This window comes from Anas platyrhynchos, chromosome 10 (assembly GCF_047663525.1).
Source record: "Anas platyrhynchos isolate ZD024472 breed Pekin duck chromosome 10, IASCAAS_PekinDuck_T2T, whole genome shotgun sequence".
In the NCBI taxonomy this organism is placed as follows: Eukaryota; Metazoa; Chordata; class Aves; order Anseriformes; family Anatidae; genus Anas; species Anas platyrhynchos.
The window spans coordinates 14,597,903-14,625,082 of record NC_092596.1 but is presented as its reverse complement, the minus strand read 5'-3'; the positions used below and the strand labels follow the sequence as shown (position 1 = coordinate 14,625,082).

The following is a 27,180-nucleotide window of genomic DNA, read 5'->3' as shown; positions in this document are numbered from 1 at the left end:
CCTGCCGGGACTTGTAGTCCACCCACCGCACCCGGCCTATTCTCCACCTCCCCGCCGGAACTACGAGTCCCGGCGTGCCCCGCGCGCGCAGGCGCAGAGCGCGGCGCCGCTGCCTGGTAAACAGAGCGGCGCGGCGGCGGCGGCGGGGCCCGGGGCTCACAAAGGGGCCGGGGCCGTGCCCATGGCCGAGCCGGGCGGCGGCGGCGGCGGCGGCGGCGGGGGGGGAGGCGGCGGCGGTGGAAGCGGAGGAGGCGGCACCGCGGCTCCGGACATCGACCCCGACTTCGAGCCGCAGAGCCGGCCGCGCTCCTGCACCTGGCCGCTGCCCCGGCCCGAGCTGCCGGGCCCTGAGGAGGCCGCGGGCGGAGCGGGGGCGGCGGCGGCGGCCTCGGGGGCGGCCTCGGGGCCCGGGCGGGCCGAGGGGGCGCGGGGGGCGGGCGGGGCGGCGGCGGCGGCGGCCTCACGGAAGGGCGGCTCCCGGCGCAACGCCTGGGGCAATCAGTCGTACGCCGAGCTGATCAGCCAGGCCATCGAGAGCGCCCCCGAGAAGCGGCTGACGCTGGCGCAGATCTACGAGTGGATGGTGCGCTCCGTGCCCTACTTCAAGGACAAGGGCGACAGCAACAGCTCGGCCGGCTGGAAGGTGAGCGCCGGCGGCGGTTCCCAGCAGCTCCCTTTAAAAAAAAAAAAAAAAAAAAAAAAAAAAAAAAAAAAGGGGGCTGCGGAGCTAGAGCGGTGCCGGTGTTTTCTCGCCGCGGTGGCTGAGGACCTCTGCTGGAGTGTAGGGAAGGGAAAGTAGAGCCCAGGACGCGCAGCTCCAAAGCCTCAATGTTGTTCTCTCCCTTCTTGTAGAAGAGGCAGCCGCTAGGATCTATTAAAAGCTCTCCCTGCTCTTTCCGTCCTCTGCAGGTGGCAGCCTGGTGGCCCTGTCCTGGTCAGCCAAACCAGCTCTGGTAAAGAGAAAGGGAGGTGTGAGACGTGGCTGGTGAAAGAGCCCCTCGGGCTGTCCTCGTGCGTGTGCATATTCATAGACGTGTGTGGTGGTGGAGCCACGAGAGTGGGATCTGAGGAGCGGGATCTGTCAGTCTGGCAGCAGACTGGAGCGGGACGTGTGCCACGCTGCTGGCTGTTCACAGGGCTGGTCGGCAGCTCTTCTGAGCTTGAGCCAGGGAGGTTTGGGACTTCCACAGCTCCAGCCATGCGTTCCTCTGCCTGCATTAAGTCAATGCAGGAAGTTAATTTTGAAAAAAAGCAGCTTTTTCTGTGAGGTTAGCTTTCAGCTGGCTCCCCTCTCTTAAGGGGCACACTGTGTGGCTACGTGAGGAGTGCTGATGTTTGCTCGAGAGAGGGTAGGGACATGGTGAGAGGGACGCAGCTGTCACAGCTGAGGTTGGCATGGGCTGGCAGACAGCTTCTCACAATCGCCCTTCTTCTGGCTTGCTGACAGCTCCCAGAGAGCACCTGTCATTTGACTAAAATCCCCTGTCCATCTTGCTTTCTTTTCCTTTTCCCCTGTGTGCGGGTTGAGTTCTCATTGTGAAGTTTTGATTTGGGGCAGTGTGGGGGGTGCATTTGCTTTCTTTTTGGTAGATTGGTGGTCTCACTGGAAGGTAGCTCCTTGCTTCCTCTGTCTAGGCATGCTGTCCTGGTCCTGCTGCCGTATAGGATAGTTTTATTTTGGCAAATGGGTCATGGAACTGGTGTCATTTCTCGTCAGCATTCCTGTCAGCATCTGTTTGGCAACGGTACTTGAGACCAAAGTTGAATGTGTCTTCTTAAATGTGTCCCAAGATGTGGAAGTTGGGATGTTGTGAAGTATCCTGCCAGGCTGGATGCTAAAACAGGCGTACTGCGGGCTTGCTCCAGTGTGGATGTTTGGATGTTCTCTTTTATAGTCATTGCTGTATAAGGGGACCTTCAGTCTGGGTTTTGGTCAGAGTTTCCATTGGGGATCCCTTTTGGGATATGTGCGGTTGGATTTGACCTGTGGAAAGGTGGAGATGACAATCTGCACAATCGGCCCTCACTCAGATAGCGCTGCCGTAGCCGTTCTGCGGAGATTTTTTTAGTGCCAGGGTTTATTTGTAGTCTCGCAGGCTGGGGAGAGAACTGAAACTTCCTGCTGGGAGAGGTGAGGGAGGGCAGCATGGCAGCAGCTGTGGTCGGAGGCAGCCCGCCTTGTCATTAGGGCCGTTCAGCGCTGTTGACTTTAACCAGCAAACAGAAAACCATGGTGGAAACACAGCTGAAAGCTGTTCGGCTGCCAGGGGAAATTCCCAGCAGAAGCTTTTCGTTCTCAGGGCATTGTCCGTTAGGGTGGGTGCGTGGGTGGTGCGCGGCGCTCCTGCAGTGACCGTGGAGCTCCAGCTCCAGCCCTCCTCAGCGCTGGCACGGGCACGCAGCCTGGCAGGGAGCGCTGCTTTGTTCTGCTTACATGGAGAATTCTTCTGGTGAAGATTTCCTTAATCTGCTTGCATCGAGGTGCATTAGAAGAAGGCGTGTTAGACACAGTTTCAATGATCCTGAAGCAATCACGGCAGCTCAATCTGTTTTTTGTGGGTTGGGAGTAAATTGGATAGGTTCGTGTTTTGTATTTAGGGCAAAGTGAATAAACAAAAGATGTATCCTCTGCGGAGGAATGCGCCTTGCCTATTTTTCTGTTTCCACTGCTCTTTGGTATTTTTAGAACTGCGAAGCTGTGCTTCCATCTTTTTAAACTTATAAAGTAAAAGGAAAACTTCTCTGGTTGTCTTAGCTTTTACGGGTTTGTCAGTTTGGAACCGAATGAGTTTGGATGAAGGAAACGAGTGCAGGGCTGCTGCTAAATGCTGCTAGAACATCTTGGTGCCTTTTAAGATAGCACCGCAGCTCCTGGAGTTCTGGGGCTTCTGCCTTTTGGCAAAAATACTCTGATCGTGTAGTATGTTCTGTTCGTGCGCAGCACACCTCCAGTAGAGAATTTAAGCAGTGAGTATTTCAGAACACTTTTATTTCTACCTGCTTCAGTTAGTGTAAAGCCCATAAACCTGTTATTACTTCATGATTACTTTCCAGCTGTCTCGCTCCGATGTACAATAGAGGGAAATGCAGCTGTTACGGACAGCCAGGGTGTAACCTGAAATCCGGAAAAATCTGTTTTCGAGGAAGGTGATGGGTGCTGTTCCTGAACTGCCTGAAGTACTTCGTTAAAGGGAGGGCTGGCAGGACGCGCAGGCTCTTTCCCCTGCAATAATTCAGCTGGAGTTAAGAATTAACCAGGCTGAAAGGCAGAAGTGTCCCCGCAGGGGTGTGTCCCCAGACTCCTTTGTAATCCTCTCCTCTGCGCTCTGTGAGCTGCTCTGTGGATAAGAGGATAATTCCTTCCGGCTTTCAGACTTTGGGAGAGGAGGGCAGCGAGCGTTTTGAGCAAAGCTCCGCTGGATCCAGCAGGAGCACATAAAACCCTCTGGAGCAGTTTGCGTGCACTGCTCGTTGTGTTTCGTGCATCCAGGAGTGTGAGCAAGTTTGACGCTGTGCTGAGCAATGCTGAGGACTGGGCTTTCTCTGTGAAACGCTGAATATTCTCCCAAACCTGTTGTCTCCTCTTTTGCAGGAACAGAGTGAGCTTAAAACCACCCTTTTCTCCCTCCAAAGGCATTTTACTGTAGCAAACCCGAGATATTTCCAATTGGAAATTTCCCAATTACATTTCCCTGCTGCATTGCATTAGTTTAGAGGAGGCTGAGGTCACATCTGTGTTCTGGTACTTCGCGTTCACTTTGATTCAAGTGTGTGTGTGTGTGTGTGTGTGTGTGTACCTACTACAAGCAGGTAGCTGCAGCACTAATTAAAAATTTACTGGGCATTCTGCTCGAAGCAGGTGTCATCTCTCTGGACAGCCAAGCTAACTTTTTGCTTAAAAATCTTCCACGCAGTTGTCTCTGCGTGCTCACACATTGTGTATGTGACCTGATGGCTCTCAGCTGCTTCCTGGCGTGTCCCCTGCAGCTCTGCCCAGCATTACAGTGACTCCCCCGCTGCCACAGCATGATACGACATGAAGTGAGGGCTTGTGTTGGTAAAGGCGAAAAGTTCATCAGTCATTGGCTTGTTGACTGCTGCCCAGCCAATTTTTGCTTTTTCTGTATGCAGATCTAGAAGAAAGCAACGGACGGTTCCTTAAAATAGTCGTGCTAACTGTTTGTGTCCATCTGGACTGTGCCGCAGCGTTCTGGTGTCCTCGAAGCTTTTTTTGGCTTAGACTTGTCAGAATTGTGGCTTCTCAACGTGCACAGGTGAGGGCCCAAGTCGGTAGCTGATTTTTCTTTTATTTCATGAAGGAAGCCTTTGTCTGGGAAGGAACGTGTCCTGGTGGGAATATTTGCACAGGTTTGCTTTTGACTTTTGGTAACGGTGACTTCTAGATGATGATTTGAGAAGACATTCAAAGGATTTCCCTGTTGTTGCTCGCTGAGGCATAACCGACTTTATGCCAAAAAGCTGCAACACAAAAGGAAACACAAAACTTAAACTCAGCATCGTAGCTCTGACCAAAGCATAAACCTGCCTGAATTTCAGGCCGGTGCACGTTTGTAGGGGAGGCTCACCCAGGGCCTGATTGCCCACAGCATTGACTTCATTTGGTGAGGAAAACCAGCAGCTTTCTGCTGGGTGTCCCGAGGAGGGCTGTGAGTTGGTGTGCGTGGCACGGTGACACTCTCTGTTAACTGTTCTGGCAGTGAAAACGAGGAGGTGCACCTCTTAAATTCAGTCTGAACGCTGGTGTCATTGCTGCCATCATGGCACTGAACAAAACACAAGTCCCCTTAATCCTCAGGAGTTGTGGCAGAGCTGTGGGTGCTGCTGGCTGGTAAGCAGGGTTGGTTTGGGTCCTTTGAAGCTGCTGTACCAGGAGGGGAGGGAGAGGGGCTGTTTGTATCTGGAGCAGCGCTGGCTGGGTGGAAAGGACTTGTTGCTGCTTGCTGTTACCTCTTACAACCCCGCTGTGTTTGTCTGGCGTTAGCAGCGCAGGGAGACGTTGTCTCGGCAGCCAGCAACCTCGCTGGATTTTCTTAAAGTGTGGGGGGAATCACAAACAGAAGCCAGCCCAGAAGTAATGAACAGGAGCGTGACAGAGCAGTGGTGGGGTTTCTTGGCTTTTGGTTTTCCTTCACTTGAAGCCTCGCAGAGCGTCCTCCCTCTGAAGCAGGGGGGAGCTCTCCTTTTGGCAAAAGTCTGTCTGCCCCGTGCAGCGTCAGGCAAATTACCTGGAGCTTTTGCTGCTGCTCTTTCCTGTTCCCCGTCAGTCTGTTTTGGAAAGCTGCTTTGCTGAAAGATTATTCTTTATGGCACAGCTTAATTTTCCAGTCAGCCCTCAAAGAAGGCAGCTCCCGGGATGCTGGCGCTACTTGTTCCAACAAGTTTCTTCTGCTCTATCTAATCCTGCGTGGCTTCAGCTGCCTGCCTCGGTAAGCGTGTCAATTGCCACGGTGTTTGCTTTTCTGAGAGCGAGGATTTTCTTCTTCTGAACTCCGATTGAAAGATTACAGAAAGGAAAATGTTCCTCATAAGCCGTGGCTTTGTGTCTCCCAAGCTTGACGTCCGTGCTCACGTGTGCTTTCTGGAAGGAGGCTGCTGGAGCAATGCTCGAGCTCTGGCTGGGGAGCAGTTGTTTACTTGCTGGAGCGTAGCTTTGCAAAATCTCTGCAACGAAGACTTTTCCTAAAGCTTCTGGAGCCAAGCGCCTGGGTGAGTGCAGAGACAGGCACTGACAAATGCGGAAGGCGGGGCCTCCTCCCTTGCAGCCTCCGAAGAATGTGGTGGCAAATTATAATTCTGCACAATTACAGGCCTTGCTTTGGAACATGGCCCTGCGCTGGGATGTGACCATGTTCTTTGTGTGCCTCCGAGGCAGTGAGAACACGTTGCAGGGAGCTGCAGTGATTGTTCATCCAGCTTTGTCCCTCCCCGATTCTTCAGAGACATTTTTTTTTGCTAGGAATTCAGGTGCCTCCATGATTGGTATCAGGAACTTGAAATTTCCCAGGAGAATGGCACTGGTGCTTGGGAGTAGTCATGGCCAGACCCTGAAATCCATGTGAACATGTGCAAGCTCACAGCTCTCAAGGACAGGCGTTGTTTTGTGTTTTTCCTCACGTATCTTGTGCTTGGCTTGGCCCCGAGCACTTCGTTCGCACGGCTCTTGCACCACGGCTCCGTGTGCCTCCTGATCCCGGCCCGGCACAAAGGAGCCTCCTCTTCTGCCCTCTCCCAGCTTTGGAAAAGCTGTGTCACAGGACGCTGCGTCCCAGCTTGTTTCTGCTCTGCTCTGTGAGGAGCCTTTGTCTGAACACGCTGTCCTGAAGGCTCCGACTTGATGCGAGTACAACTCTGATTTTATGGTAGGCAGCCTCAGCCTTGCTGGGAAGCCCCGGAGTCCCTCGGGAAGGCTCTCACCGGCTTTCTGTCTTCTGGGAGAAGCACTCGTGCCCCTCAGACAGCGTTCCCGTATGGCAGCTCCATAGCTCGGGTGGCTCTCGCCTCTCCTTCAGGGCAAAGCGCACCCCATGCTGCATGGGGCCAGGCCTGGCCTGGCTGGTACGAGGGCAAGGAGGGTTGCTTGCCTTTAGGGGATGCTATCAAAGGGGAAGATTTAACGTTTTGGTGACTTCTTGGGAATTAGGAAGCAGTTTGGGGCTGCCGTTAGCCGCTGTGCTATGGCTGTCCCACACGTGAGGCTGTTGGGCCTGCTGAGCGCTTCGGTGGTCAGCGTACCCGAAATGCTTCTGGCTGGGCCTTACCTTTGCATAATGTCTGCCATTAATTTCACAATGGTTTTGTCTGAATGTGTGATTTATGGGAATCATCTTAGCTCTGTGATGACTTAGAGACCCGGACCGGCTTTTTTCCACTTCAGTACCTAGCATACAGCAGCGCTCTGTAGGAACCGCTATAGGATGCAGTAACCTGTCCCCCTCCCCTCCCAGCCAGGTGCTGAGGGGACTCGTAAGGATTTGCACCCAGGCTTTCCTTTCCTAACAGCTTCTTCCTCCAGCTCGGGCTGCAGTCTGCTCAGAGGCATCCCAGCGGTAAGAGCTGGGGGAGTGGATGCCGGGAGCTCTGCGTCGCGGGACGATCCAGGCTGCTCTGAAGCTGAGCAGCTAAAAAGTTAATTCCATCTCTCCGCTTTTGGTTGGAGTTGCTTAACTTTGAGAAAGGAAATACGTCAGGGTTGCCTGGGTGACCGAATTCTGTCATTTCCCCTCCTGCAAGGTTTGACTTGGAGTTCTGTGATTATTTTAGCATCGTTAGTTTTCCACTCACTCTCTCAGCGAGATCTGAGGCTGCCCACCACGCGTTGGGCACATTAAATCACGCTGGTGGCTGCATCCCTGTGCCAGGGAGCACAGCATGTGGGAGCCTGACAAAGCTAACAGCAAAGGAGCTTCCCTTGTACCTGTGGTAAGGTTTAGCACCTGTGTGACATGAAGCAGCTCCTTGTGCTGGCCGGTCCTCCCTTCCCTGACACCCCTCTGCCTCCAAACACAGGGCCTGGCAGGGGAGCTGGCTCAGATCTATTTTGGGACGCTCAGGACCGAGTATTTCAGCACACAGACAAGCTCAGGCATGCAGATATGTGATGACCCCGGGTGCTGTGGCTGCAGCGGTGAGCTGCCTCGCAGAGAGAGGTGTGAAAGTCATAATTTAGACATTGCACTTCTGACAGCAGCTAACTGTCGCATAAGAAGCGTTCTGTGTTTTGTTTTTTTTTCTTCCTCTTGCCTCCAACCATACGTTCTGTGCCTCTGCCAGCACTGAGGTGCCCGACCCTCCCCACCGAGGTAGCTCAGAAAACAGGCAGAGCTCCAAGAGGCAGGAATCATTTTCCAGGAAGGCTGGGGCTGCTTTTTGGTCAGATCAGCTCCCTGAAGCAGCTTCGAGTTGCAGATGCTTGTTACGGGAGGCGGAGAGCTGGAAGGCAAGGCAGGAAGGAGCAGTACAGCAGCTACCTGTGGCTCTAGCCATTTACCATCGTGTCAGCTGAGCACTGACATGTACAAGCACTTTGAGACTGTTGCACAAAAGGTAGCAGGCTTCCCAAATCTTGATGTAATTCGTAGACTTGTTTCAAGATGCCTTGTTTCAGGCTTCTTTTTAGCCAGAAAATGAGGCCCTGGGACTTTCACTTAGATACGAGAAGTGAGGTCACTTTTCTGCAGGCTGCAGTGTCACTGAAATGCTCGCAGCAGTGCAGCGTGCTTTTGCTAACGGAGGACTCAAAACCCAGCTCTAGCAGAAAATAGCTTGTAGTTGGGAAATTTTGAAGCCTCAAACCTGTTGGTTTAAAGCTTCATTTTGGTAAATGGCACTAAAAACGGTTCTGAAACTCTCAGTGTATGCTCCATGCAAGCTAGCAGGGCATGCCTGACAGGACTGGGTGTCCTCAGGAGCTCACAGGTCGCTTTCAGGAGGATAAATGAAGGATCTGTGCCCGCTCGGTGTTCGTGCTGGAAGGGAAAGAGCCTTACTTAAAGAATATGCTAGACAGGAGCGTTGCCGTAGCTGTTAGTGTGAATACCTCCCATCACAGATCTCTGTAAGAGCCCTGGCTCGCACGTGTTCCTGCAGGCTCTGGCTCCGCAGTAACCCTTGGGGTGCTCTCCAAGTAGGAGCTTGCGTCTCCGTAGATAGTGATCACAAGCAGCCAGCCTTGTCCAAATCCTCAGCAGCCAAAGGTTAAAACGAGAGCTAATTCAGAGCAATTCACGCGTCTCCTTCCACCTCTGTGAAAACTTTCCACTCTGCTGTGCTGGCTCTGCCTCACTTGAGGACAGTCCTTTTGGTAAGGTGGACAAAATTAGCATGGTAAGGGCTTGGCCGAGAGGAAAAGGGTGGGGAGAGGGAAGGCAGCGGGCAGGAAAGAACTGCCTTCAGAAGCACTGGAAAAGGATGATAAAAGCACGGTTAACGTGGCTCAGAATTGGGACTGTGCAGGGAAGTTGAAGGCTGCTGTGAACCTTTCAGTTGATACGAAAAAGGTGTTGCTCTGGGACCGCTGTTGGGCTGCCGGCGTAGCACCTTTTAATTACGTGTAATTTGACTATCTGAACAAATTAAATGCAAATATGAAGCAAATGCACAGCACAGGCTTCAGAGGGATCTTTGGGGGGCTCTGCTCAAACAATGAGGTTAGTGCTCGCTGATCCCAAAGTACTGGGGGTTATCAGCACAGTTGCAGGACTGAAATCCAGTTTGTTGGGGTACAGACATTTTAGCTTGCAGTTCCTAGCAAAGGGAAGGGTGTTAGGAGGGACAAGGAACGCGTGCCTTGCCAGATGGAAAGATGGGAGCAGCTAAAACTGGCACGTACAGTGTGGGAGGGCATTACCAGCCTGAACATCGTACCCCATCAGAAACGCACACAGAGCATGCTGCCTCCGTGTGGAGTGCCCTGGCAGCCCCCAGACTTACCGGGACTCTTGCTCCACAGATCCTATCTTGTTTTGGGGATGGAGATAGTGAAAGGCATGCTGAATTGGGTGGGGTTTGTCATTTCTCTTCTTCCAGGCTGTTCAACCAATACAATTCCATGTCATGCTCTGATCCTGCTGAAAGCTCACTGTACAAAAACTAAAAATCTCCAGCCAGGTTTCTGCTCGGTGGCTAACGGGGTTAACAGAAGGGTGGGAGCAGGAGAGATGGTGAAGGTGCCACTCAAGCAGCAGCCTTGGCTCAAAGTCCATTGGGCTAATGTTGAACTTGTATTTGGGAATTTGCTTACTTGCCCTGCGGTACGTTCAGCTGCTGCAGCCTTTGTAGCAGTGGCACACAGTCTTGAAGAGTTCTTTGCGTGTCAGTGTTGGCCATGCCACTTGGAAGCTGCTAGCTGTCGTGGCAGCTTTACCCCTGGTGCATCAGGGAGACTTTGCTCTGCCTGCTTGTGCTGTCGGGCGTGTTGGAGCTGCGATGGCAGGTTTGGTTTGTGCGGGTCTTTGTTCTACCTTTCTGCTCTGGATGCTGTCTGAATGCATTTGTGCTTGTGAGGTTTCCAGGTGGAGCCGTGGTGTAGACTGCCAGCTCCTCACAGCTCCTCTTTCTTATCTTTTTCAGAACTCCATTAGGCACAACCTGTCCCTGCACAGCAAGTTCATCAAAGTTCATAATGAAGCCACTGGGAAGAGTTCTTGGTGGATGCTCAATCCCGAAGGCGGTAAAAGTGGAAAAGCACCGAGAAGAAGAGCTGCCTCCATGGACAACAGCAGCAAGCTCGCAAAAGTCAGAGGTAAAGCATCCAAAAAGAAGCCCTCTCTCCAGTCCGCTCCAGAAGCCACTGCTGACAGCCCTGGCTCCCAGTTCCCGAAGTGGCCGGGGAGCCCGTCCTCGAGAAGCAACGAGGACTCTGATGTGTGGAACACCTTCCGGCCTCGAACCAGTTCCAATGCAAGCACCATTAGTGCCAGGCTTTCTCCGATCGTGACTGATCAGGATGACCTCCACGACGAAGAGCTTCTCCCGTCTATGGTGTACTCCAGTGCATCCAGCAACGTTCCACCAACCGTGACTGAGGAGCTTGAGCTCATCGATGGGTTAAATCTGATGTCTCCCAGCTCATCTGTGCTATCCACCCAGCAATCTGCCTCCGGTGGTCAGATCCAAAGAGAGTCCAGCTTTTCCTTGCGGAGCCCCAACGCGGCTGGGCAGAGCACTACTTTTGGCAATTCCCTTTTTAACCCTGTTGATATTTCACTGCAAAGTTCTGTTGGCCATTTCTCCGGCCCTCAGACCTTGGAAGCTCTTCTGACACCCAGCTCCCCGCCTCCGAGGGATGTTCTGATGACTCAGGTGGATCCAGTTCTCCCACAGACTGGCAGCAGGATGAGCAGCCGAACTCTTCTGCTCCTGGGTGGACAAGCCACCCAGAGTAAGATGAGCTCGGGCAATCCACGAGGAAAGCCTGCGGAGCAGCAGGCAGAACCAGTTGGTGCCAGTGTTTTGCCATCGACGCTTCCCATAGCAGCATCTCCTCAAAACGCTGGCAGCATCAACAGTTTGAAGGCTCCAGTTTCTGCAGGGACTGCCCAGTCAGTCCAGCTGGGCAGTCCACCACTGCTTGCTTCAGCTAGCCCTGCTCCCCTGGGCTTGAACCAGGACAGGCTGCCCATTGACCTGGACATTGACATGTACATGGAGAACCTTGAATGTGATATGGATTACATAATCAACAGCGAACTCATGGATGGAGAAGGACTGGACTTTAATTTTGAACCTGTTCTGTCTACTCCCAGCTATCCCAGCACCTCGCAGGCCTCCAACCATACCTGGGTACCAAGTTAACTTCAGGAGCACAAAAAGGTAGGTGTAGTTCTGTCAAATGCTCCAGCGCTGTATCGGGATCATCTCTGAGAATTCTCCTGTGCCCCACTCTGCAGTAGCTACAGACAGGTAACTCTTTGGAAGAGCAACTGCTCTTTGAGTTAAAAGTTTCTGGGAAACTGCATTCCCTTTTAGAAGGAGAAAAAGGCAGATAAAGTTAATCTACCAGGCCATAAACTCCTTAATGGGGTAGAACAGCAACCTGGAAGGAACTCCTGCTGTCTCTTCCCAGAGATGACTGCTCTACAGGACGTTGGTCTCTGTCACATGGTGTCTGTAGCTCTGAATTTGACATGAGAGCATATGCTGATGCCATAAAGACGTGATGCTGTGTATACAGAGCGGGTTAATTGAGCAGGCACACACTGTTCTGCCCAGGTTATGATTATGCTTGCAAAATTTTCTAGTATATGAGGTTGCAAAGTATGTCTGCTTCATGACTGCCTGCTTTGCCCTGCATGCAGCAGGACAATCACTCTCTTATCAGACCTTCTGCCCTTCCCTTATCTGGGGAGAGTGTCTGTAAAGTCTGGTGAGCCTGTTTGTCAGCATCAACTACTGAATTGCTTATGCAGCCATTAAAATGGGAAAGGAAGAGAAAATGGGAGTGTGGCATGAATGAGATGGAAGGAGGAAGGTATCACATGCTTATGCTTTCAGTAGCAGCACAGCTGCCTTTCTGGTGATCTTTCGTGCTCAGAAATTCCTTGAATAAATAAAATTCACAAATAAAATGTACGAGAAACAGAGTTAAAAACATCTTATTCTCTGTCATCCTGATCTGAAGCTCTTTAACCACTGATGCAGTCAGAGAAGTAGAGAACTGGAGCTGAAGGCATGTTTCATGCTTGGAGCTCAGTTAGCTAACAGTATGGGCAGCTTCTTTTAGGGACTAGAGCACAGACTGGGTGTTAGTTGGAAACTGGAAGCCTTGCCAGGATTATTTCCTGTGCAGATGTGGTGTTAGTGTTGCAAGTTTGGTTAGTACTCGTGGCCAGCTGAGCAGGCAGAAGTACGGGCGTACTGCAGGTCCTGCTTCACTTGTGGGAAGCCCTTGAGCTTCAAGGTGATGATGGAGGAGGAGCGGAATTATTGTGTGCTTGACCTTACTGCTATTTCCAAGGCACCTGAGTAACCTGAAGGTAGTCCTGCTTTCAGCGGGGGTTTGGACTGAGTGACCTCTGGAGGTCCCTTTCAGCCTGAATTTCCTGCTGATTGCTGCTGGGCATGCTGGAGACCTGGTTCTAGGGTAAATATTTTTCTGCTCTGCCCCAGCGCAGCTGTTCCAGACAAGCGCTTGGGACCAGACAAAGTGGAACGCTGGCCTTTGTGGTACTTGAACCCTGTGAGCGTACTGATACCCTATTGTATATGGACTTTTTAAACACAAGTTAATGCCCTGTTATTCCAAATCCCAGCACACTGCTTAGGACTTCATTTGTTAGTGATATTCTTCTCTCCATACTTAGAAGATCTCTTTCCTGTAGAGAGAAGGAGGATCCATCAAGCTTTCCCCTGTTTCCTTATGGCTTTTTATAGTCTTGTGCATTTAGGTGTTCCCTTGCCAAATTACAGAATGTCTGTCTTAAACCAGATACCCACACTTCAGGTGCAATGGGGAAACTCAGTTCGGATTTCAAAGCCCAATTTAGTTGACAAAACATTCGCAGTGTTCATCTGCCCAAGGATGGTTTGTGAGATAGTGACAGGCTGGGGCTGTTCCAGCACTGGATGCTGCTCTGAACCCCACTGGATATTGCTGTGAACTTCGGTGCTTTTTGTGTGCTGTGCCAGGGCGGGTCGTCACATTAGAGGAATACATTGGGTTTGTGGGGTGAAACGTTCTTCATAGGATGTTCAAAACAGGGCAGATGGAAATATCCCGCAGTCCTGGGTGCATCACTCACCTGGCCTGGATAGGCAAGAGCTCTGTCTATGGAATATCAGGTGTAGATTTTTTTTTTTTTAAGGGTATAAAACAGGGAAGCTGATGACGTGGTTATCAAAAGGTGAAGGTGTGACTTGTAATCATGTGCTGAAGGGGGAGAAGGGATGTTCTCCGCAGCAGCTGGGGTCTTCGTCCGTGTTGATACCTGGTGTGTGCCTTGCTTATCGAGGCAGAGGAGTTGCTTGAGATTAAAACCCTTGGATCTGCTTTCTTCATGGCGTGAGTTTGAAGTGTTACCCTCTGGGGAATGTGCTGGGCACATCCTCACTGAGGAAAGAGCAAGATGTTGAGTGAGTCCTTAAATAAGGTTGTGCACCAGCACAAAGGGGGCTCCTCCGTGCTTCTGGGCGAGCAGCCCTGAGCTGCAGAACTGCTCTTGGAGAAGCCTGCCTGCTCACTGTGCTTTTTTCCTCCAAGTCTTTTATTCTGCCCTTTGATTGTTTGCTTTTTCTGGGCTTTGCAAAGCTTTTAAGTGTTGCCTGTCTCCGTGGGGTGAGATGAAGGGGAGTTTTTTCCCCAAAGGAAGGCAGACATGTTGCAAAGTGCTGCCGAGGCAGGGAGGTGTGGGTCAGGAGTGCATCAGGGTTGTAAGAAAAGGGGAACAGGATGTGCGTGGCGAGAAACAGGAGAGTTCCTGGAGACCATGAATAACCCTGGGAAAAGAAAGCAGAATGCTTTCTCAAATTTCAAATTTAGGAGTTTAAAAACAAATAAAATACTGCAGACATCAGCGTCTGCGAAGAGGTCAGGATTTGGATCATCTGTCCTTCCTTTGGATCTGTTACTGTAAAGAGCTGTGTCCCTGCTCGGAAACCGTGCTTTTTCCCCCTGTGAAGTTGACGTTGGTGAAAGCTACTGTAAATGACTGCAAACCTGCAGCCATCCGGAGTAGTGTCTGAGGGCTTTGTCTCTGCCCTGCTGGGTCAGGTACGGGCGTAACGCTGAGCAAAAGCTGAGCATCGGATCCCAGAACGGGATCAGCAAGCAGCCAGGATGAAACAGAAACCAGATAAATCCTTGGTCTGTCCTCAGCACGCGGGAGAACAAATTCCTGCGGCTGCTGCTCCCGTGGCTGCTGCTCGCCACTCGCTGGTTCGGGCACCGGGTGTGTGAGCAGCACGGCACCAAACGCAGCCTTCGTGAGCAAGGCTGTGAGCAAAGCCTGTGGTGAGGGACACCTGGGGACAGACCTGCCTCTTCTGTGCACTGGTGCGGTTTGTCCTGCTTCAGCGTGGTCATTCTGCTCCTCCAGAGATCGGTTTGCAGCCTTCAGTTGTTCAGCTGAGCTCTGCGTAGCTTCACAGCCCCTTTGTCCTGTGCCCAGCTTGGCCTGGACCCTGCCTTTTCTTGCTGTGCTCTATTTCCCTTTGGTCCCAACGCTGCATTTCCATCTACCAGAAAGCTAATAAATGAATAACCCCTTCCCCCCATCATCTTGCAGCTGCCCAAAGCCTGTTGCTCTGGCTTTTCATTTAAGCAAGTGTGTTTTCTTGTTCAGGGCTCCCTCCCCTTTGTAGTTTTCCTTTGCCACGAGTTTATTTCGTACTCAGCAGTGCTCCTGCTTTGATACCCTGTACTTCTATAGCATGCCTTGCTGTTCTGCCTTCCCAAGAGGACCGTGGACCTGCAGTGGAGGTGTTATGTCAGTGTCTTAAACCAGCTCAGATGTCTGCCAGGGCTTGTTTGAGGGAGTTGCAGCTGCTGCTTTGCCGCTGCAAAATGACTCTGGCCAGAGTGAGGCAGAAAGCCTGAGAAGGGATATCTGAGACTTTTGGGGTAATGAGTCTACAAATACGTATTTTTTTTGTAGGTAGATATGGGATTTCTTTAAGTGGCTGAGTATAAGCAGTTCTCATGTGTGATCTCAAAAAAAAAAAAAAGCCATTTCTTCATCTCTTCCCTCCCAATTCACATCTGTGGCTGCTTAAGGTGGGGAGTGACTTGCTCTTCCTCCCTGCTTTCCCACAGCGCTTCTGGTGTTAGCAAAGTCCTTTAAATGTGCTTATCTCGCACAGCTTTGATGGTGCCATCAGCTTGCCGAGGAGTGCTCACTTCTGCCCTTTGTGTTTTGTTTTGTCTCTTGTCTCGATTGTATTCTGAAGCTGGGAGCTGAGCAGTCGCATCCTCATCCTCCGCTTGACTCTGACCAAGGCCTCTCGTGATCTGTGTTTGTTCCCTGGTGGAAGTGGGCATACTTCGAGCAGCACAAGGCTGGCTGATAGCAGTTAACTCCTCCTCTCTGCACCCAGGGTTCCCAGTGGAGCTGAGATCTAACCATTCGCTCTTTTTCTTCTTCCTAGTGTCCTTCAGGTTTTGAACATCGGGTTCTGACTTCGCTTCCCACCCCTGGCAGAGAAAAGAACGGAGCATGTTGGATTCAGTTTCCCTGCACGCCACACCTTGGGCAGAAGGGGCTGCCCACCTGGGAAGAAAGGGCAGCCTGCATCTGGCTGCAACAGGAAGAGTTTAAAAATAATCCTGTTACGTGCCACGTCTCTTCCTACAAACCTGACCCTGCCTTGGATCTTCTGGGGAAACCCTGGGCTGTACAGGTCCAAAGAGGAGCCCTGGTAGAAGCCTTGGCCAGAAGCCTCTGGGCTGGGCGATGTTTTCCCACGTGAAGAGTTGGGTTTGCTGGAGGAGCATCCCGATGGCCATCCTCTCTCTGCTCTGGCAGAAAGTCTCCCAGTGCCTCGGACTGGCGGAGGGCCCGCTCTGCTGGCTCGCCCTCCGGGACGGAGTAGTTGGACGTTTCCATTCAGCCACCAGATGTGCACTTGGTATCCCGCAGACTCGCAGAGGAATCGGAAGGAGCGTGCCGGTGGAAACCCTGCTGGGAAGAGGGCGTGCTGCTCCAGGGGTCGGCCTCGGTGTTTGCAGCCTGCCCCTCGTTGTCCTGCAGGGAAGGGTGGTGGTGGCGGTGCAGAAGGCTTCCTCTCGTTCATCCAAGTGGAACGGGGGGGGACGTTGAGTTTTTCCCTGTGCCAACTAAGCCCCGTTGAGTGAGAAGCACGTTTAGAGAAGTCCCTATGCTGTTCTCAGCACATTCCCAATACACCAGGCTGCTGTGAAATAGGCACAGGTGCTAATAGCTGTTTCTGGGACACAAAACCATCAGCTGGGGTTTGTTTCTGATCTCCCTTGCTACAGCAGAGGAAAGGAGAGCCTGGGTGTGGCCTTAACAGAGCCCTGGTTGCTTTTCAGAAGGGCATTTTCTATAGATGAAATATTTTTTTACTAATCCGGGAACTTTCTACAGCGAACATGAAGCCAATGTTGAGTGTGTCCCCTTTTAGGCGTATTGGGCATCTCTCCCTCCGCGGAGGTACCAGTGACAGACTTCTTTTTCAGAGCTGCATTAGGAACAAACACGTTTGCTGTTTGGTAATGTGTGCGATGGGGGGGAAAGAATTGGCAAATCCCCGCAGTTTCAGCCACCTTGGGGAAGGGTTGTACATTATTGTAATCTATATGTAAAAGTAGCTGCAAATTACATAGAAGCTTTTCTAAACCTTTTTAAATATATATTATATATATTTTAATTGAAAATGAGATTATTGGATAAAAAAAAACAAACCACACTTGCTGCATCTGTCCCCTTGATACCAGATAACACTACAGCGTGGGAGGGACAGGCCGAGGGCGTTTTGGGCCAAGAAGCTGAAAACGTTCGAAAAAGTGGGCAGGGCACGAGGGTAGGGAACGCTCACCATTAACAGCACGCTGCTTCTCAGCTAATCCCTTAAGTGGTAGGGCCGTAGCTGATGCACCAGGAGATTCCCTGCTCTGCCGAGGGGATGGCGTGGGCTGGATCACGTTGGATCTGCTGACGCCCTGGGTAGCCCTCAGGGAGGGCACTCGGCTGTATTTGGTAGCTGCCTTTTTGGTTTCTGTGGGGTTTTGTTGCTGAAGTTGCTGCTGCTGGGGGACTTGGGGCCCGTAGGCATCCCCCTGAGGATGTGTGTCGTGTTCTGCCCCGGCTTTGTTCTTGCGAGACAGAAGCTGGGAGTCAGGAGATTAGCTGAGAGCATTAGCTGGCGTGTTCCTGTCACCGTATTGGCGTTCGCAGGGGTAGGAGCTGTGGGAGATGCGGTGCTTTTCCCATGTTCCAGTAATCTTGGTCTGGCAGAAAGCCTCCCAAATCCTTCCTGAAGGCGGTGGTGGCTTCTGCTGAGGCTCCTATCGTGCAGTGCAATTAGCCGTGTTCTCTTACCACCTTGTCTGCTCTGTTCTCCTGGGTTTCATTTCGTTTTCATTTGGAGATTGGAACAGGAGCGGTTTGTCTGGCTACCTGCGACGAGGAGCCTCCAGCAGCCTTATCGTCAGCGTGCCCTGCCGTGAGAGCCCTCGAGCAATTTGATAACCTTGGCTTTGAAGGCTGCCTTCGTGGCAGCCCTCGCGGTGAGACGTTCAACGCTTCCCCACCATCTGCATGTCTGGCCACACCTCACCGCCACCAAAACAAAACCAAAAAATTAAAAAGTTGAAGACCTGGCATCCCAGCCCATGCTCTGCCGGCTCGAAGCAGGGATGTGCGTGCTCACTGTGATTAGTTCGTTACACTAATTGTCAGGTAGCCCTTCCACGCACCCCTTGTGCTGCACATGGCACGCACTGCACGCAAGGATCAGCAGTGATGCTGATTCAGCTCACAGATGTGGCAGGACTTGTGCTTTTTGGCACATCGTGTGCCACTCTGTTTGCTCGGACCCTGAGGGGGGATGAGTCCCAGGAGCTCCAGAGCAAGCTGAGAGGCTGCCCGGGCTTCGCAAGCACAACCGGCGTGCTGGCTGCAAGTGCAAGCAGGTTGGTTACGCTGCTTCCCAGCTCAGTACCAAAGGACAGGATCCCAGCACGCATGGAGCTGCTAAATGCGACCCTAACGCCTTTAGCATGGAAACGGAGCCCTACAGCTTGTGCAGGAGCCGCTGCCCCCGCAGCACTCCAGGAGCTGAAGGTGCTGGAGAGCGCACGAGTGGCGAGGATGGTGCTGGGAAGACCACTGGTGCTCCAGGAGAGCTCAGCGAACAGTGAACGGGACGTTGTGGGACAACAAATGGGACGTTGTGGGCTCAGGCAGCCTCACTCCTCGTTTGGGTGACAGGAGGGTTTGGATGGCAGGCGCGGAGGGCAGGGATGCAGAGGAGTTGGGAGTTCTCCAACCCCTTCTCGGGTAACTTCCTCTTTATAAGCCTTGACCTTTCGGAGCCTGGGACGTTTCCTCAAGTGACACAAGAGACTTTCAAGTTCTTGAACTGCTGCTTGCTGAAAGGATGGACCTGGGAGGGGGCTTCCCCGCTACTTACCCTGGTTTTTGTGTTCTTTCCCAAAGCGTTTGCTGCTGGGTTCGGCGTAGTGTCTCGGTGGGTCTTTTGTTCTGAGTCAGCAGCAGCAGGCCCTGTGCTTACGGGTACTTTTTTCTCTAATGAGGGGTTGGGCTGGGGTTTAGAGAGCAGCTCTGAGCGTGGTGGGGAGCGGTGCTCCTGGACAAGTGCCTGAGAGGGGTGGGCAGGGGACTGTTGGCTCGAGGCCTTAGGCTGTGCTGCGTGCGCTTTCCTTGCCCTCGCTGAGCTTGGTACCAAGTTCCTTCACCTCCGGGGGATCAAATGTGGTGTGAGGCCACCTCACAGCTCTGGGTGCTGAAGGATTCTGCTCACAGCTGCCCGTGGAGCCTGGTAGGAGGCAGGCTTGTTGCTTTTATTTACTCCTGGCTTTAGCTAATGGCTTGAGCCTTTACAACTTGAGCGTATTTTACTACTACCAGCTTCCTGGAAAAGCTTGGGATGTTGGAAGTTTCTCGGAGCCCTTAATTTTTGTAGCTGGCGTGTCTGAAAGTGTGGCATCCCCTACCCTGTGCTGCTTTAAAAACTGCGGCTGAATTGTTCTGGGGAGAGGAATAAAAGCAGTGGGAGCGTTCCAGAGCCTGTGTGTACCCATCAGCGAGGCTCACACTAGAAGCAAGTAGCACTAATCAACTTTTTCCAAAGGAAATGCCTAGAAAGCTTTTATATAGTTCATGATTTGTTCATTTTCTTACTTAGTTGCTTATTTATAGCCACACTCAAATGCTCCAGGGCTAGCCTTGCTCCAGGAATGAGAAACCTGTCTGGTGCCGCGGGTAGGAGTGCCTTGGGAGTGGTGTCCTGGGCTGTCACCGAGGTAATGTGCAAGTATGGACCCATTAGCAGCAACAAAAAAATCGGTTTGGGGATGTGAGCGTGAACGGGGATGGCTTTGGCTTCAGGTTTGCCTCAGCTGCATGCCTAATGAGAAACTTGTTGTAATTAACGTGGGGAAAAGCAAATGAGGTGACTCCAGATGCCTGAAAGATCTGTCCGTGTGAAAGCTCAGGAGCATGCGATAACACAGCACTACAGTTTGTAACCCTCAAGGAAGGGATCCCCTCTTCTCATTAGCCTTTGCATCACACCAGGATGTGTCTGTAGAGGATGGAAAACTCGCCGATGGAATCAAATCTCCAGCTGGCATCGCGGCAGAGCAGGGAGGAGAGGCGGTGGGAGAGCTGCAGGTTGGGTGGATGAAGGGTTGGGTTCTCCGGGTGTGTGCTTGGAGGGGGTGGCTGCAGCTGGTGCCCTGGTGCTGCCCTTCGGGGCTCTGTTTGTGCCGCGTGGGTGCCGGGTGACTGCTCCCAAAAGGAGCCCTCAGCAGGCACCGGGGGCTCTGTGGAAGTGTTCCCAGCACCGTGGGGGCTTTGCCTGGGGTGACCACGGGAGGGCTTTCTGCAGCGCTAGCACATCGCCTGCTGCGTTCGGGGCAGGCACCTCCAGCTGCTGCAGCTTCCACCCCGTCCCCTCTGCACTTTCACCCCTTTCTGACAAGGATTTTTTTTTTTAACATAATCTCTGCTTTTGTTTGCTCTCTGTAGCAGTGTAACTTCTGAACCATTACAGGCTCTTTGTTACCATCTGTGCTAGCAAGACTGTAGAATGTGCTAGACTAGGGGGGAACGTTTGACAAATAAAAACCTGTAATCCTCTGCGCTGTGTCTCCTGCAGTTTGTTCCGTTTCATTGGTGGGGCCCAGTTGGGTTTTTGTTTTTTTTTTTTTTTTTTCCTTACCTTCAGCTTCCTACTTTCAAGCAGGTAAGAGGCTTCTCTGGGAAGGAGAAGGCTTCAGGTCGGTGCCTTATGGGGTCCCTCCTTGGTGTGAGGCACGTAGGAATGATGATGGAAGCGGAGCCAGCACAGCAGCTTGCAAGGAACGTGGTGGGGCCCTTGTCTCCAACCGGGATGTCATCCCAGCAGGGCTGCCTGCGTGGCTGGAGCACTGTGCTGTGGGATGGGGGTGGTTTTAAGCTGAGGAGAAATTCTCGTTAATGAAATTGCACGGTGCTAATGGCCAGAAACTTGTATGAAAAAGCTGGGGTACCTTGATGCTCAGTAAGGTCTGGGAAAATGCCATTGGAAAAGTGTGAGATCAGTTGATGCAAATAACTCTGGAAGGGGTGTTAAGCTTCCTGCTTCAAGACTTAAGCTGATCTCCAAAAATGAGGCTTTAGGAGGAGGTCCTCATGGGATCTGACCGTCCCTCATCTGCTGCTGTGCTACTTCGTGGGGCTTCCTACAAGCGCGCAGCGGTACTTGGTGGAAAAAAAAAAAGCCCAGGGTAGGCTTAGCAGTTGTTGGATTGGCTTGGAGTGGATGCATTCAGCATTTGACATGCAGCAGGGGAGCATTCAGTCCTGCCCAGCAGCTGTGACCATGCTTTATGCCGATCTGTGCCACGTGAGCAGTGCCAAGGAGAGCAGCACGCAGAGCAGGTGCCAGCGAGGGACTCGGACGCCTTGCCTGGGGCTTGCTTTTGGCTGGTGTGACGGCGTCTGCAACAGTCACCGAGCCCTGCCGTGTGCTGTCCTAATGGGGGTACCTGCTGCAAAGCCTGCTCGGGGTGCTAGAGCAACTGCTGGCTGCTCAGAGGGGAGTAGGTGACTGCCGCTTTCTCCAGCAGTAGCCACAGGGCTGCTGTACCAGCACAGCCAGTCCTGCCCAGCACCACCAGTCCTACCCAGTACCACCAGTCCTCCCCAGTACTGCCAGACCTGGCGTTTTAGTGCCCAGACCCAGCGCCAGCTCTCCAGGTACCAGCGCTGCCTGGGGCTGTCTTGGTGCCAGCTTGTCCCTGTACAACCAGCCCAGCCTCTCTGGGCAGAGAGCAAGCACGCATCCATGTCAAACATAATATATTTATAGCAAAAATAGGCTTTTTCTGTAGCTTCCATACACAAGGTTTTTTCCCCGTACATTTACGCAGTAAACAGGTCGACCGAAGCAGCGTGCGCTGGGCTGACGTTCGAGCTGCCCTCGCTTCAGATCCCCCCCCCCCCTCCGATGCTGGGTGGCCCCGTGCCCCTACTGTGGGTGCTCTCCTGTGCCTGGCAGCCAGGGACCCTCGTCCCCTGCCCCAGCTCGGGGCTGGCAGCATGCACAGAGCAGCCCCGGGATGGGGGCATGGGGTGGTTGGTGCCTGCTCCTGGCAGGGGCCAGGCTGGTGCACGGCCTGATGCTGCTCGTGTGGGGACAGCCCCAGGAGTCCCCCAGCCAAGGTATTGGGGTTCCCTTAGCTCACCTGGGCTGTTCAAGCAGCAAGTGGCTGGGCACAGGGCCCCAGCCCTCGCTGTGGGAAGAAAATGCAAGCCCTGCCCTCGTTCCTCCTGCCCGTCCACCAACAGGAGACAAGGGGGGGTCTGGGGCTAGCCCCAGGGGACAGCCAGAAGTCTTCTGCACAAAACCTTGGAGCCTGAACACTGCTTGAGGCCCTTCTCACCCTGCTGCCAAGGATGGCAGAGTGCTAAGGCACCCACCTGCAGCAGCTTCACAGTTTGGAGTTTGCACGGGTCATCGCTCGTCCGTCCCGCAGGGGTTTGGCACGTGGGCACGAACGGCAGGACACGGACCCAGCGAGCGCATCCCCGTCCAGTCCCAGGCGGGGACGCAGAGGACCCAGCACACCTCCCTTCCTGAGCACGCAGCGCAGGGCATTGCAGAGCTTCCCTCTGGTCCCATCCCGCCCCCTTTTTTCCCCCCTCTTGTGTCTTTGGCAGTCCTCCTCGGCCGGCTTCAAGTCTTCAGCATCACACGGACATCTCAGCAGCACGGACTTGCCTCACAGTTTGGTAATTGCACGTAACAGGGCCACTCGGCGTGCCCCACAAGGAGAAGGAGGAGAAAAAAAAAAAAAAAGGAACAAGACAGTCAAGTAAACTAAGTTGAGTAATCCCTCGCCGCCCGTCCCAGCACGGCAGCTCACACACGAGTCCAGGGAGAGGATGGAGAGGATGCTGGCCGGCCCCGCCGCCGCGCAGCTCCCCAGCGCCTACGAGACCATGTACTGGGTGATGGCCTGCAGCGCGTACAGCAGCTCCGCCTGCATGCGGGCTTCCAGGATGAGCAGGTTCACGTGCACCTGAGGGAGGCAAGAGGAGGTCAACTGGCAGCCGTGCCAGCAGCGTGCCCACCCAGACGAGGGAGTCTTTTGGCACGGGACACTGCTCCGGCTTGCGGCTGGGCCAGGGGCTCACCCCAAGGTGCTCACGGATGGGGGTGACCACCTCGGAGCACCCCGTGATGCTGGTGGCCACGCTGCCCACACCCTGCTGCGTGCAACTACCTACAGACAGCAGGTTTCCATTTTCCCCTCCCTCCGTGTGGTTTGGGGGCTCAAAGGTTTCTCCTGTGCTCCCCCGAGCATCCCAGCCCCTGGCCCCTGCTCGCTCCCAGCCCAGCCACGGGCGGTCAGAGGCAGGGGGTGCTGCCCTACCTTTTCACTGTGCTTGAACTGCTTCCAGAACCTGTCGAACATTTCGGGGTTTGTCTTCTCTGGGTAGCAGGTTACAGTCTTAATGTAGACTTTGAGCATTCGCTCCAGGAGGTGATTCACCTCTGCGTAGTCATAGTCGTCGTACCTGCGGGGAGCGCAGGGGCTGGGCACCGCCGCCACCCGGCCCCAAACCAAGCACCTCTCCCCTGCTCCACCCCGGCCATGCCGCAGGCACGGGACAGGGCCACCAGCGGCCACCGGGCACTGAAGCCCGGTGCAAGACATCCCTGAGCATTCGGGGACACAGCAGAAGCAGCCTGCGCTCCTCCCGCCCGGATCAGCTCAGCTTTCTCCCTCGGAGCGCGAGGTTGGCTTCGTTACCTGATGCCAAACATGCAGTGGATGTAGTTCCAGATGCCCCGCTTGAAGACTGAGGGTTCGCAGCCCTGTCTCTTGGCCATGGCACTGCTCTGCAGGCCACCCACCATCCGGAACTTCTCATCCAGGAGGTGCCCGATGTCCGAGTAGAGGCGGTTCACCAGCGAGAAGCCGTGGTCTTCCCAGGAGTAATCCTGTGGAGCACAGCGAGAGGCTTTCGCCACTGCAGGAAAGAGCCTGGGGCATGTTCCCAGGGAGAACGGCTGCCGAAGATCCGGGATGCAGCAGGAATCAGTGGGTTTGCTCTGCCACAAGTCCCAACACGCCTCATCAGGCAGCTTTGGAACAATTTTGGAACAAATTTTAACCCCCCACCTCCGTGTTCACCCACAGCAGGCCCAGAGGGGACCTACAGCGGTTCTTGAGGACAGAAGGCAGTCGCTTCCCCCCCCCCAGCCCTTGTCGGATGGGTCCCCTCGTGAGGCAGAGCCTCCCAAGGGTGCAGTGAGGCCGGGGTAGCCCCGCTTGGGGCCACACGGGCACCCCACAACCACCACTCCCCGGCAGCAGGGAGCGCGAGGAGCCTCACCTGGACTCTGAATACCTGCGTCTGGTCCTCATCGCGCCGGGCAAAGTCCTGGTAGCCAAAGTCGGGGTCCTGCATGTAGCACGCCAGGTTGGCGGCGCCAGTGACTTCCCCGATGGTATCTGGGAGAGGGGAGAGACCGCGGGCAGCTCAGGGTGGCTCAGCTGCCCCGTTCCCAGGCAGCCAGAGCTGGGTCCCCAGTGCCGGCATCCCAGGAGCACCTCTCTGGCAGGGTGCTCCCACCCTGCACCCCCCCTTCCCTCACCTTCCTCACGGTCCGGTGGCAGCAGCCTCGTCTCCTCCCTGCCCTCCGTCTCTACGTGGATCCGCTGAATGCGCTCCCGGAGAGAGTCCAGCTCCATGCAGGAGTCCAGGGACTGCACAGGAGCACAGCGTGCCGTGAGGGCAGGGCGCTGCCCGTCCCCGACCCCATCCCCATCCCCACGGTCCCACCCCAGCGCTCACCCTCTTGCGGTTGATGCGCAGCAGCTCCTGGCTGCAGCCGTTCCCGGTGGCGGCCTCGCAGAAGCACTGGTTCCCAGGCGGAGAGGCCTTCAGCGACCCCCGGCCCCCCAGCCCCTCTTCCTGCTCGCAGCCGCAGCCGAAGACAAAGCTGGCGAGCGCGTGGCAGTGCGCCAGGAGGACGACGGCGTGCACCAGCTCCGCCAGCGACCAGCTCCACTCGCTGATTTTCAGCAGCTTCTGCAGGACATGGGCAGGGCAGCGAGGCGTCAAGGGCGAGCAGGGGGCCACGGCACCCACCCGGCCCCACTGGGACACCGCTGGGGCCGCCGTCCCCAGCACCTCCCCGATCCCCGGGCAGAGCACCCCCCGCTACCTCGATGTGCTCCTTGGTGATGAGCCAGGGCCGGTGGGCCAGGATCTTGTTGATCTCGTTGAGGTTGCGGAGTTTGGGGGGGATGAAGTCGAGGCCGCGCAGCCACTGGGGATCGCCCCCCGCCCGCAGGAACTGCAGCACGTGCAGGTTCACCAGGTACCGGCACTGGTGCCGGGCGGCCGCCTGCAAGAACGCGGCGTCAGCCCCGGGTGGGGAGCAGCCAGCGGGGACCCTGTGCATCCACCTCGCCTCGGGGCCAGCCCGCTTTGGCTTCTGCGGGGAAACCCGCGGCACGGGGAGCACCCGGGCGGCTGCGGCGGGGGCTCACCATGATGGCGATGTAGTGGCGGCAGTCGAAGGGCAGCGGGCCGTCCATGTGCAGCAGGTAGTGCTGCGTCTTCAGGAAGCTGTCGAGGTAGCGCGGGTGGTAGCCCATCTGCTGGGTCACCGCCTCCAGCCGCCCCCGGCTCGCCAGCGCCTTCACGAAGAGGAACTGCGGGCGCTCGGGCTCGCTGCCGGACATCTTCACCACCTGCGGGGAAGTGCACGGCTCGGCACGGGGAGCCCGGCCGCCCCCCGGGCTCTACAAGGGGCTCCCTCCTCCCAAAGTGACCCCGCCAGGCCAGAAGCCACCGCAGCGGGCTCGGGGTGCCCCGGGGAGGCAGCACCCGAGTGCACCCACGCAGGACCAGGAGGAGCAAGGTGCCAGTGGAGCCGCTGAGCTGCTCCGGGCTCGTGCCTGTGTGAGCTCGGTCAGGAGCACAAGGAGGGGGGCTCGGAGGTCCCCCCACTCCGCAACCGCCTTGCCCATGGGAGCTGGGGCCCGCCTGGTTTTCGGCAAGGCAACGCAAAGCCTGCTCCGGGCGCAGCACCCCGGGGTGCCGGGAGGCTGAGCGAGGCCGAGCTGCGCGCAGCGCTCACACCCCCGGAGCAGCACAGGAAGCGGCTCCGGCTATTTTCTACCACCCTGCCTCTGGTGACGAACGCACGCTCGCTCAGGTGTCAAGAGCTTGGCTCGGCTGCGATCGGAGCTTCCTCTTCAGCCAAAAGGGGTGCGCAGAGCAGAACGGGCAGGGAGGGACGAGGAGCGCCAGAGGAGCGCCAGCCTCTCCGGCCCAAGGGCGAGGGTGCGAGCCCAGAGCCCCCCGCGGCTCCCGCAGCCCCCCAAGGGGCTCCCGACGGCTCCGGGCGGCTTCTTCTCACCGGGCACCTCCGGGTGCAGACGGACCCACGGACAGCCCCCGGGCCGGGGTGCGGGGGGACGGGGCTGACCCGGCCCGGGGCTCCCCCGCCTGCGCCCCCCGGGGCTGCCGCCGCCCCCCGTGCGTCCCCCCCCCGGCCCCGTCTCTCCCGTGCCGGTCCCTCGGACCGCGGTCGTTGCCCTCCGCGGTCGCCCCCCGGTTTCTCTCCCGGGATACCCGTGCCCGCTGCCCCTCGACGGCAGCCGTCGGGGCCGGCACCCGCCTCGGCCCCCCCGCTCCCGGTGCGCGGCCCCGCGGGGGGCTCCCCCCGGCCCTCCCCGGTGCCGGTGATGCTCCCGGGACCGCGGGCAGCCCGGCCCCCGCCCGGTTGTCCCGAGGAACGAGAGAAGTGCCGGTGCCGAGACCCGGACCGGGGGCGTGGGGGGGGGACCCACAGCGGTTCCGTGCCCGGTGCCGGCCGCCGGTAACCGGGGCCCCATTGTGCGGGCGGCGGCAGCGGCAGCGCCCCCGGTGCGCGGCGCGGGCAGTGCAGGCGGAGAGAGAGAAAAACAACTTTGATTGGCAGTGATGGAGGCACGGCGCCTCCCGCATCCCGCACAAAGGGGACGGCGCCGCCGCACCGGTACCGGCACCGGCACCGGGACACCGGGACACCGGGCCCCGCGCTGGGACGGCGCCGCCCGGCTGCGGGCAGGGCAGGGCAATGCGGGGCAGGGCAGGGCCGCGAGCTGCCGGTAGCGGCGGGCGGGTGCCGGTGGGCAGCTCCGGTGCAGAGCCGAGCCCGGGGCTCCGCTGGGGGCTCCGGTAGCGGCGGGGCGGGTCCTACCTGCCCCGGCAGCCGCTGGCACCGGCTTCCTCGGGGGTGCTCCATGCTCTGGGGACACACGATCATGGTGAGCCCACGCCGTGCGCCGCCGCCCGGTGCCGGTGCCGGTCCCGGTGCCGGCCCCGCCCGCCCCGTCCCGGCCGGTCCCGTCCCGGCCGCCGGCCCCGCTGAGCCGGGCACCGCGGCAGCCCGGTGCGGGGCGGGGGGCGTGGCCTCGGCGCCGCCTCCGCCAATCACCGCCGGGGGGCGTGGCCTCGAGGGGGCGGCACCGCG

At 55.8% G+C, this 27,180-nt stretch overlaps 2 protein-coding genes across 4 annotated transcripts; one reads left to right on the top strand and one right to left on the bottom strand.

Annotated features, from left to right (window-relative positions):
* Positions 1-116: 116 nt before the first annotated feature.
* On the top strand, positions 117-20,297 carry FOXO4 (forkhead box O4). Its single transcript, XM_038184325.2, has 3 exons — positions 117-643; positions 10,090-11,331; positions 15,601-20,297. The coding sequence occupies exons 1-2, from the start codon at positions 182-184 to the stop codon at positions 11,311-11,313; spliced, it is 1,686 nt and encodes a 561-aa protein (XP_038040253.2). The 5' UTR covers positions 117-181; the 3' UTR covers positions 11,314-11,331; positions 15,601-20,297.
* Positions 20,298-21,483: 1,186 nt separating this feature from the next.
* LOC101794001 (sestrin-3) lies at positions 21,484-27,106 on the bottom strand. Of its 3 annotated transcripts, none has more exons than XM_072042843.1 (9): positions 26,908-27,106; positions 25,208-25,411; positions 24,880-25,062; positions 24,507-24,743; positions 24,307-24,418; positions 24,045-24,163; positions 23,459-23,649; positions 23,078-23,222; positions 21,484-22,723 (listed from the first exon to the last, which is right to left on the bottom strand). In XM_072042843.1, exons 1-9 carry the CDS (start codon positions 26,971-26,973, stop codon positions 22,634-22,636), a joined length of 1,347 nt encoding a protein of 448 aa, XP_071898944.1. In that variant the 5' UTR covers positions 26,974-27,106; the 3' UTR covers positions 21,484-22,633. The 3 variants fall into 3 exon arrangements, with proteins under 3 accessions (XP_071898944.1, XP_071898945.1, XP_071898946.1); XM_072042844.1 differs by having other exon boundaries at positions 24,060-24,163; XM_072042845.1 differs by lacking the exon at positions 26,908-27,106 and adding an exon at positions 25,869-26,000.
* Between the last annotated feature and the right edge of the window lie 74 nt (positions 27,107-27,180).